This window comes from Microtus ochrogaster, linkage group LG4 (genome assembly GCF_000317375.1).
Source record: "Microtus ochrogaster isolate Prairie Vole_2 linkage group LG4, MicOch1.0, whole genome shotgun sequence".
NCBI lineage: Eukaryota > Metazoa > Chordata > Mammalia > Rodentia > Cricetidae > Microtus > Microtus ochrogaster.
In genome coordinates, this window is record NC_022030.1 from 34657806 (window position 1) to 34669182 (window position 11377).

At 45.7% G+C, this 11377-nt stretch overlaps 1 protein-coding gene across 1 annotated transcript in view; it reads right to left on the reverse strand.

Annotated features, from left to right (window-relative positions):
• Positions 1-9426: 9426 nt before the first annotated feature.
• Positions 9427-11377, reverse strand: part of Gal3st2 (galactose-3-O-sulfotransferase 2) — a 6521-nt gene continuing 4570 nt past the window's right edge. Inside the window, exons 3-4 of the mRNA XM_005361400.1 lie at positions 10677-10959; positions 9427-10245 (exon numbers count right to left, since the gene is read on the reverse strand). Of these exons, the coding sequence (XP_005361457.1) occupies positions 9427-10245; positions 10677-10959 (1102 nt within the window). The remainder of the gene's footprint in view (positions 10246-10676; positions 10960-11377) is intronic.

An 11377-nucleotide genomic window follows, 5' to 3' on the forward strand; every position in this document is an offset into this window, starting at 1 on the left:
TAATGTCTCTTAATGTACATGTAGTTTTTAAAGCTCCTATTAATTCTTGCAAATTACCAATTCTATCATTTTGGTGGTTTTCTTTTTTCCACCAAAATAAAAGTCTGGTTTATTGAATCTGGAGAAATAAGACCTGGGGTTAAATTCACTTACCGCTCTTGCAAAGGACCGAGGTTCAGTTCCCAGCTCCCACATGTCAGTTCCCAGCCATCTATAACTCCATGCCTAGGGCATTCAGCACCCTCTCCTAGCCTCTGTGAGCACCAGGCACCCACACAGTGCACAGGAGTGCGCATGCGCGTGCATACACACATGCGCGAAATCCTCATACACAGAAATAAGAGTAAACAAATACTTTTAAAAGGAAGAATAACTATAGTTTCCTATTGGAAATTGTTTTACATATACACCAAACAAACTAAAAAAAAAAAAACCAGTAACTTCATATACAAAAAAAGAAAGTTTTCATGTTTGCCTTTTTCCACCATTTCTTACAAATAAACGACTTGTATACAGTACGGAAACCAGAAATCGTTACTGGAGTGCTCAGAAAGTGATTTCATTGTTGCTGTTCAATGTGGTTTTTTTTTTCTCCTTTGAGATTATAATGAACGTGGTGATGCCACAAGTAAAATTGGAAGCAGGACATAGAGCCTGCCATGGGTGGTGCACGCCTTTAATCCCAGCACTTGGAAGCAAAAACATGGAGATCATTGTGAGGTTGAGGCAGACCTGGTCTACACAGTGAGTTCCAGGACAGTCTGCCACGGAGAGAGACCATGTCTCAGAAAGCCAAAGGAAAAAGGAGAAAGAACTTAGAATGCTCCTAAGGCTGGGTCAGTTACCTATTATCATTGAAAGTGGCTGGTGCCTAACAATATGTACAAAAATATGTAATTTAAATTTTAAAAATTCCCTTTTAAGTTTTTTAAATATTTATTTATTTATTTATTATGTATACAATATTCTGTCTGTGTGTATGCCTGCAGATGGTTGTGAGCCACCATGTGGTTGCTGGTAATTGAACTCAGGATTTTTGGAAGAGCAGGCAATGCTCTTAACCTCTGAGCCATCTCTCCATCCCTTCTTTTTAAAACATTTGTAGGAAAAGAGAAAATGAAGTTTTGGTTCTTTTCCCTCCCTGTTGCAAGTTTCACAGTGTGATCATTTGTGGGCAGCACTGCCCCCTACAGGCAGGCAGTTGGGTCGGCCCCTCTAATCAAAAGTGACGACATTTAGATTCTGAGACCCACACTGGAGGGTTGACTAGGTCACAGTGGCCTTTTAAATCTAACATTTTCTTTTTCCCTATTTAGTCATCCTATAGGTCTTTTGCTTCTTGATCGCCTCGGCTGCCCACTAGCCCGTAGCTGCCTCAGCTTTTCCTCGTCATCACGGTCCTCTCCCCCGCCCCCCGCCCCCACCTTCTTCCTCTTCTTCATCTACCTCATTGTGCTTCCCCGGTTTACTCATTAGCATCCCATGGGCAGGGGCATCTCTTCTATCCTCTGCCACTTCCACAAGTCCTTGGTGTGCACTGCACGAGTTCGCCTCGGAGCTGGCGTCTATACTTTGACTTGGCAGGGTCCAGTGATCCAATGCAGCGGGGACAAAAGAGAACAAGAGCTGGAGAATTCTGGGAAAAAGGCTGCTGGGTGCAGGTGGCTGCAACAGGAAAGGAGCCTGACCCTGGAACAATCCATCCAAAAACGACTTTCTGGAGCAGCCCGTCGTGATTTCAAATCTTAATTCAAGTAGGCTACCCAGATATGATTTTTTTATTATTGCCCAGGACTGCTAGACTTTTGTTTTGTTAAGCACACAAAATAAGTCAATATAGAAATAGTGAATCTTGTTAGATTTTTCCAATTTTTTTTAAATACTTGCGAGTTAACTCATACAGGAATCTAACATAAAACTGGCTGGAATACCAAACAATGTGTTTTTCTCCAAACATCTCCTCTTTCTTTAGATTAGATATGGGAGAAGTGTCTAGAGGGTTGGGGTGGGGTACTGATTGCACAAGAACAAAACAACATGTCTACTGAAGTCTATAACGAAACAAAGGTAAAACTGAATGGTTTGAAATTTAAAAAAAAATGCTTTCAAAGAAAATAAACAAAACAGATAATGTCATAGCTACTGTTCTTTTGCTGTGAAAAGACACTATGGCCAAGGCAACTTTTGTTTTAACGTATTGAACTATAGGCTTGCTTACAGTTTCAGGTTAGTCCATGACCATCATGGTGGGAACAAGACCGCTGGAGCAGTAGCGGAGAGCGGACAGCTGGTTCACAGGATGAAGGCAGAGAAGGAGGGATGGGAGGGAGGAGAGGGAAGGGGAGGGGAGGGGAGAGGAGGGGAGAAGAAGAGAGGAGAGGAGGAGAAGGGAGGGGAGAAGAGGGGAGGAGGAGAAGGGAGGGGAGGGGAAGAGGGGAAGGGACGAGACTAGACTTGGCATGGGCTTTTGAAACCTCAAAGCCCACCCTGAGTGACATGATGACGTTCACTGGAACCTCCAGCTCACCCGTGCCTGATTCAGAAAGTCATTCCTCCCCCCCCAAACCCAGCCCACTCAGAGAGTCTCTGAACAAAGGAAAGGTGCCAAAAAGTCCAGTTCTGCATTCTTGGCAGCTACTGCAGCTTCTTCCCCTGAAGTTGCCAGGCGCCCAAGTCCCCACCTAAGCCCTCCGTTTTTGACCATACTTGGGCACAACCCCAGCTTGTGGTGGACACGTCATCACCCGTCTCCCACAGCCCATAAAAATCTCCCTGCTTTCATTTGGCAAAAAGCACCTAATATTCAAATAACCAAATATTCAAATAATATGAGCCGTTCTCATTCAAACCACCACAGAGAATGTAAACCAAATGTTTTGAAAGGGGGAAAAAAAAGGTATTTATCAAATAGGGTCCTAAACAACCAGCTCAGAACAAACAACAAAATGGATCAAGAGAGCTCTGAGTCCCAGAAAGAAGTCACCAAAATCCACCTGGAAAACCCGTGTTGCCAGTACCTCGCTCTCATCTAGCGAGTCTTCCGGGTGAAAAGTGGGTAATTCTCAGGGCCCCGTGTCCTGGTTTCAGAATTGCCGATACAAATCTCACGATTTTCGCCTAAAATGACCTAGCCTGGAGCTGGAAAGACGGGCCAGCAGTTAAGAATCCTGGCAGCTCTTCCAGAGGACTCCAAGAACCCACATGGCAGTTCACAACCATGTATAATTCCAGTTCAAGGGGATCCCACGCCCTCTTCTGACCTTCTCAGACACCAGGTACATGGGTGTGTGCACAGACACACGCAGGCCAAACACCTATACACATAACATAAAATAAAACTTCTTAAAAAAGACTTAGTTTATTTTGGAGGCAAATATGAGTGGCCACGCACGAAGCACACAGATCTGGGGTACCTCCCACTGCATGTTACAATGTGATAATAGCTTGATAAAACTTTTAGGGTCACAGTACAAAAAAAAGTCATAAATCATGGCACTTTTCAAATACACTGATCGAAACACTAGATAAGCAAGTTAAAGTGGAGCAATCTCTTCTGTCATTTCTAGTTGATGACACACTGAGCCTTTGCGTTGGGAAAAGACGGGAGCCTGTTTAAACATTCTAAAGGGCCTTACCTGTTAGTCACAAGGCTCTTAGGTCAGACAGAGACGAGCCACAAGGAAGCTAAAGAGCGGCCAAGATAAACAGTGACAAGGCACTGAAGCCGAACCTTTGGAACCTCTCTACCCACACTTGAGGATCCTAACCTGTTCATCAGAAGAAGGTTCATCCGAGGGTGTGGCTTCTTCTTTCTTGTAGAATTTTCATTCACTCTATGCTGTAATTGTTTGTTTTTGTTTCATTTTATTTTTTATTTTTTGTTACTCTTTGGGGGCCTGCCACCCAGCTCCCAAATAACTACATGGAGACTTATTCTTACTTATGAATGTCCAGCCTTTCAGCCTGGCTTGTTTCTAGCCAGCTTTTCTAACTTAAATTATCCCATTTCCCTTTAACTACATTTTGCCTCTGAACGTTTTGTCTCGCTTTATTCTATATATCATGCTTTCTTTCATACTCCATGGCTGGCTGTGTGGCTGGGTGCCTGGTCCCTGGTGTCCTCCTCTCCTTCTTTTCTCTCTCCTCCCTCTTTTCCTTCAAGCCTAGATTTCTCCTCCTATTCTTTCTGCCTGGCAGTCCTGCTTATCCCTCTCCTGCCTAGCTATTGGCCATTCAGCTCTTTACCTGGGCGGAGCTCCCTAAAGAGTTAGAGAACTGAAAATTCTGCTGGAGGAAACTATGGGCTGTGTCTCCTGCTTTACCATAGCTGGCAAAAGGACAATAACGCATCCAACAGAAGCCCTGGAAGGTGAAGCTGTTCTGGGAAAATCTTTCTGTACCCTGTGAATATATGTCTCTGTTTTGCCTTATCTGACTGGGGCGCCTTCTGATTGGTTTAATAAACAGCTGAATGGCCAATAGCTAGGCAGGAGAGACTAGGCAGGAGGAACACTGTTTTAGAATCTGGCAGGGGTGTGGTTCGCCAGTGAGACAGAGGGAGTCAGAGGTACAGAATGGAGGCAGGCAGATCTCTGTGAGTTCAAGGCTAACCTGGTCTACAGAGCAAGTTCCAGGACAGCTAGGGCTACACAGAGAGACTCTGTCTCAAAAAAACAAAAGCAAAACCAAAACCAAAACCAAACAAACAAAAAAGGATTACATCTACAAGGCCTATAACAAATTTTGATTTTTAGCAGGGCTGATCTCTTTTTCTATCACAGTTCTTAGTAATAATGAAGGTCACAGGCAAAGATAATTGTGTTAGAATTTTTTAGAAGGACACTATATTGCTGCCCAATTCCTCCTGTGACTTTTCATTTACTTTTCCAAACTAAAACCTTTGTACAATCATAAGACTTAAAATCTTTTCATGTCAGTATCCACAGTTAAGAATTTTGATGACTTAGATACTGAAATCAATCTTTCTTAAGAATTTAAGTTTTGTTTTTTTTTTAATTTAAGTTTAAGCCAGATATGGTAGCACACTCCTTTCTCCCAGCACCTGGAAGGCAGAGGCATGTAGATCTATGTGAATTTGAGCCGGTCTGGTCTACACAGTGAGTTCTAGGTCAACCAGGGATACACAATGAGACAGTGCCCTCCCACCAAAAAAAAAAGAAGAAGAATTAGAGGTAGCCACTCCAATGAAATTATAACTAGATCAAACTGGCCAAAAGAAAACCTAAAATTAAAGGATAGTGTTTTTTTTTCAATATTGTAAGTATAAATAGTCTATAGAATATAAATAAATACAGGGAAAACATATACTCAATCTAGGGATTTTCCCAACATAATATTTTTATTAATTATTTGGGAATTTCACACAATGCACCTGATTGCACCCAATTCCCATTTCTTCCATCCTTGTGCCCCACCCCAAAAAAACAAAACAGCAAGTCCAATTTATATTGCCCATACAGCCATACAGTCACGGGAGCATGGTCACACTCCTGGTAGCCTACCCCTTTCCCCACTGTCTGCGAGAAACCACGAGCTGTGAAGATCTACACTATAACAGTTTCAAAGGGCTCTCTTCAATAGTTTCCTCTCTGGACTTTCTTTCGGGGTGGAGGGACGGTGTCTTCATCCAGCCTCAGCTACATCAGACCCCAGGGATGTGAGACAACACAGCTATGTGGCCCCTAGATACACAAAATGTGACGGTTGGTAAACAGAGGGACTTGGGACAAGTTTCTAGAAAGAACCATAGCCTACATTAAACTTCCTCTAAGGCTGATTAACTGGTTAGAATCTCAGTCGTGGAGAGGCTGGGATGCTGCAACTTCTCCCGAGTGCTCTCCAGCGCCTGTGATCACTAGGGTTGCTGGGATGAAACACTGTGAGCAAGAGAATTGAGGAGGAAAAGGTTCATTTGGCTCACACATCCTGAATTGAGGGAAGCAAAGCAAGAACTCAAACTGGATGACAAGCTGGACCAGAAACGGATGCAGAGGCCATGGAGGGGGGCTGCTTTCTGACTTGCTCAGTCTGCTTTCTTATGGGATCCAGGGCCAGGGGCCCAGGAATGGCCCCACCCCCTGCTGGGTTGGACCCTCCCCCATCAGTCACTAGTTAAGAAAATACAGTCTTCCCTACAGCCTGATCTCATGGAGGCATTTTCTCAGTTGAGGCTCCATCCTCTCAGATGACTCTGGCTTGTGTCAAACTGACACAAAACTAGCCAGCACAGCCAAGCCCCTTATCCACTTCTTGCCCGCCCGTGTCTGACCTAGCATCCTGTGACTAATGGGAACAGCTGTCGAGGACCAGCCTCAACTGGATTCACACGCTCCAGGATAGGAGCATGAGGATTATAATAATTATTAAGCAGAAGGGAACAGAGATAAGAGAGAAATAAGAGACGAAACATAGAACACCACCGGGAGGGACACTAAGTGAATACTGAACCGGCCCTTTAGTTTCCACATGTCTTTTTACACTCCACTCCAAAAGGGGAGGGGGAGGCAACAGACTTCGTAAACAGAGCATCTCTGACCTTTGGCCAAGATGGAGCTGTTACCCCTCATACTCAAATTACTAATTAGCCATTTAGGTCAGGGCCTCTTGTCTTGTAGCCACTTGTTGTCAACAACAACTTTTGAAAGAGCAAAACAGAGCCAGGGCAGTGGTGGCGCACACCTTTAATCCCAGCACTCGGGAGGCAGAGGCAGGAGGATCTCTGTGAGTTCGAGACCAGTCTGGTCTACAAGAGCTAGTTCCAGGACAAGAACCAAAGCCACAGAGAAACCCTGTCTTGAAAAACCAAGAAAGAAAGGAAGGAAGGAAGGAAGGAAGGAAGGAAGGAAGGAAGGAAGGAAGGGAAACAAGTTTGAACTCTGACCTGTAGGCAAGGTGGAATGGACTCACAGTTATGGGCCCTGACACAAACCTCTGAGAATGTAGTAAAACAGACCCTGGTTTCCACCACCCGAAGCCTCAGAATGTCATCAGTCAGGGACCTGAGGTCTATAGCAGGGATTTCCTCATTTTCCTGGGACCCGTCTGCCTAGCATTTCCACCGATATATTTTTTTATGTGTCTTAATTTATGACTTTCTTTGTTCTGGTACTATGAAAACTTCATCAAACTGTTTCAGGTAGGAACAGGAGGTCAAGGTAACCTAAATTGGTGTTCCTGGGTCATGATCACTCACTCGCCTTTGGCTCCAGAATAAACTATCTCTTATCCCCTTGAGGTGAGAGTTGTGTTTTTGTGTGAAAAGAATAAATATAGATTAGAAGGCAGGACAGTGCCCATTATTGCTTCCTGTGTATTGGGACAATTATTAGACTTTGGGTAGAGTCTTTAAAATGAAATAAATATTACTTTGCTTAACTGATAATTTAATTTTTATGTCTATTCTAGGTATAGTTGTAAAAAAATGTATGAATGAAATGGGATCCATGTTTACAAAAATTTTAAATTAAGTCATAGAAACTTATGAGTCACTCGTACTCTAATTTAGGTATAGTTGTAAAAAATAATGTATGAGAAAATGGGATCCATGTTTATAAAAATTTTAAATTAAGTCATAAAAACTCATGAATCATTCCTAAGTACAAAACAATGAAACATCAGTGGCTGACTGTAATTCAAGTACTCTTGGCTTTTTATAGTCTAAGGAAATAGTGTGTGTGTGGGTGTGTGTGGGTGTGTGTGTCTGCCAACAAATATATCCTATTCTACATAAAGAACATTTTTCCTGAGAGAAAGCATGTTTTCAAAGAAACAAAATATTTTCATAAATTGCTCACACACACATGCATATATATATGAGACAATTGAAGGTTGTCCCATATATTCAATTGTCGCATATATATTTACATACATATACATGTATATGAATGAAAGAAACAACTGAATGCTCTTTCTTCCTGAGTCTTTCTTGAAATTAAGGGTTCAGGGCTGGGGACATGGCTCACTGTTAAATCACTTGCCTAGCACACTCGAGATCCTGGGATCAGTCTCCACAACTGACAAAAAGAAAAAGAATTAAATCTACCAAGAATGAAAAGTTCTAATTAAGGAACCAGAGAAATGTCTCAGAGGCTAAGAGCACTGCCTGCTCTTCTAAAGAACACAAGTTATTAAGAGTAATTTCATCCAAATTCAGAAGCTTGGTTTCGCTTTTGTTTGACTGGTTGGGTTTTTGTTTGTTTGTGGTTTTCTGTTTTGTTCTGTTTTGAGACAGGATCTTGTTTTGTAGCCCTGGAAGTCCTGAAACTCACTATTATGTCCAGGATAATCTTGAACACAGAAATCTGCTTGCCTTTGCCTCCCCAATGTTGGGATTAAAGGCTGGTGCCACCATGGCATTCTTGACTAACTCTGTTCACTTTGGGAAAGTCAGTTTTCAATTTACAATGTTCTTTTGGATTGATAAATTCGTTGTACCATCTCTAAACTCACTGACAATTGTTTTTCTTAACGTGCCCCTATTAAATTGCTGTCCAAAGGAGCACGGGCCCTCTTGCCCCGAGCTGGAGGCTCCTACACAGAAGAAAAGCCTCCACTCAGGCTCAACAAACACAAAGTTCAAGCTGAAGCTGTAGGCTGAGCATGTGACAGTGGCAGCTTTCCCAAGACACCGGGCACCTTGCTTTTCCCAGTCTACTTGGTGTTAGGCACCCCAGGTAACCAGGTTTCTCATCCTGCAAGAACTGGGGGCTGGGGACTTAGTAGCTCCCCACAAATGACAAAGAGAGGCACCAAAAAAAAAAAGTCCTTGAGACTATACACATCGTGGTTTCCAAGGCAACCAAAGGTCCCTGGGACCCTCTGAGCACCGTTGTCAAGTCCGGCACGTTCTCCTTCGGGATTGTCCAGTGGGACGCTATGAGGTGGACCACCTGTGTTCAGCTAACGAGCAACTTTCACGTCTCTCAGTCTACGTCGTTCTTCAGAAAGCCAAAGATGGGAGGCCGCCTGTTCACCCATCTCCCCTGGGCCCACCTTTGAGCTGCTGCCTGCGCGCTCTATGTAAGCCTGGCTCTGGGTCCAGTGCTGAATCCATGGGGCTAGAAACTCCCAGGGAGCCTTTCTGAGTCTCTTCATGGGTCGCCACGCCATTGCCTAAGCCCTTGTTCTCCCCAAGGCTGATGTTCACCTGATGGCCTGTTTAGACTGACTCCTGCGGACAGATAATTAAAGGCATTCAGGCCTGTCCAGGACGTGTCTCTACAATGGTTGGGTTCAGCCAGAGTCCAGCTGTGCCTGTTGTCTTAGGTGTCGGGCCCTCTCCCCAGAGCTGGGGATAGGTGGATCTCTACACAGAGGTTTCGCCCTGTTCTTCCCTTGGGAAAGGTAGGCTGGCAAGTTTAAGGCTCCCCAGGAAGCCTGGGGAGAAAAGGTCATTTAGTCAAACCCCTACTTTTTCGGCAAAGGTATGTCCTTGGGAGGCTTGTCGGGAAACTGCAGCGCATACAAGTGGGCCATGTATTGGAGCTCTGGCATCGCCATCCTCTGACAGATGTGCAGTGTAGCATTGTCCAGACCCTGCCTAAGATTGTAGCCCAGAATTTCAGCATCTCCGGACTGATAGGGGAGCATATTCTGATCTTTTATCTGCGTCGTGTTCTTGGGCTCGGGGTCCTGAAGGCACAGGGTGGTGAGCTCCTGACGCCTCGCCCGCAGCTGCGCCAGCTCTTCCCTGAGCTGGCGGGGGCTTACCTCCGCTTGCAGCTGAGCCCAAAACGTGCGGTTGAAGTGCTGGTAGAGCTGCCAGTCCAGGTCGCACCAGCGCTTGGCACGCTCCTGGCTCTCTGGATTCAAGTGCGAGATCGTACGCTGACTGCGGAGGTTCAGCTTGAAGGACACCACGTCATCCAGCTGCCAGCGCAGCCGCCTGCGCAGCAACACCATGGACTCATCAAAGTAGTCCGCAATGAGCACCAGCTGGAACTGGCGCTCCACCTCCGAGAGGCACCTGCGAACGTAGCCCTCTTCAGCCTGAGCATTGTTGTCGAAGCCAAAGTCAAACCACATGTTGTTTCTTGCGTAGGCATTTTTCAGGCCCACGCTGACATTGTAGTACTTCCACGGATCTGCCAGGAATTGGTCCAAGGTCTTGACTTTCTGGAAGGCAGGCGAATATCTCTTATAGTAGATGAAGGAAGACTCCAGCTGGGAAACTGGGTTTCGTAGGATGGACAAGTAGAAAGTGTCATTGGGCATGACTTTCTGCACCTATTTGGAAAAGGAGGAAGTGGTACCCCAAGAGTCCTGTGTTAGGTGGACTATACAAAGTTCCCAACTCCCACCTGTCCCAACTCCTTCACACACCGCAGGAGCAGGTGCAACAGACAGTTCAGGGGCAACAAAAGCCCAGTATGTTCTTCCAGAACCAGAAATTCAGGGATATGAGAGAGGGCTGAGATGCCCTCAAGAAGACAGAGTTGGGGCTACATGTCTCATGCCAAGAGCAATTACAGGCCACTGGCCGCTTGAAGAGAATGGCAGGGTCGGCAGGCAGGCCTCTCCACCCCTACAACTTCAGACGACTCCCCCACTGACTCTACACCCCACTCCACCCCTGCAAGCACCACGGTCACTCACAACCAAAACTGCAGGCGAGGCAACCTCCAGCCCACCCGTTCTCCCGCCTCCATGTTTCCCACCTCAGGAAAGTTGAACCGCAAGTGGTTGCACATGACGTTGAAGTGATGATCCTGTGGGCCATTCTGCTCCATGCCCTCCACGTAGCGTGCCACGAAAAGCCAGGGGTAACCCAGGTGGAACATAGAGCCCTTGGGCAGCGCCACGGACAGGTTGTGAGATTCCGAAAAACGGTAGAGAATGTTGAGCATGGTACTGCTGGCTGTCTTATGCGTCTTGAGGAACATGATGTTGGTGACCGGCGTAGAGTCCCTGGAGGAGTCCTGGGCCTTGATCCTGAGCAGACTAGGAGAGACGGTGTAGGCCACCATCATTAAAGAGGCCACAGACCCCCAACAGCATCCCCCAAGTAGCACCTCTCAACATGGGATCCCTACATTGTCTCCTTTTGCTTTCTTCCAGTGCTGTGTGTCTCCCCCCACCCCCACCCCAGCACCACCACTCTGTAATCTTGAGGTCTGGGGGGGATTTTCTGTGACAGATATGATTTTCCCCTTGCAACAAGATGCCCTCAACAGCTGTTCTTTCTATACTCATACCTAAAACCCCAAGCATTCCCCTAGGCCCCCAAACCTGCTGTCGGTCTCCCAGGGCACCCTGTGTGGCAGTGGCTCAATGACTTCAGACAAGATAACCAGCCTAACAAATGCCAGGATACACCCAGATGGCCTGGGTCCCCAGGCACCTTCTTGTCTTTTTTTTT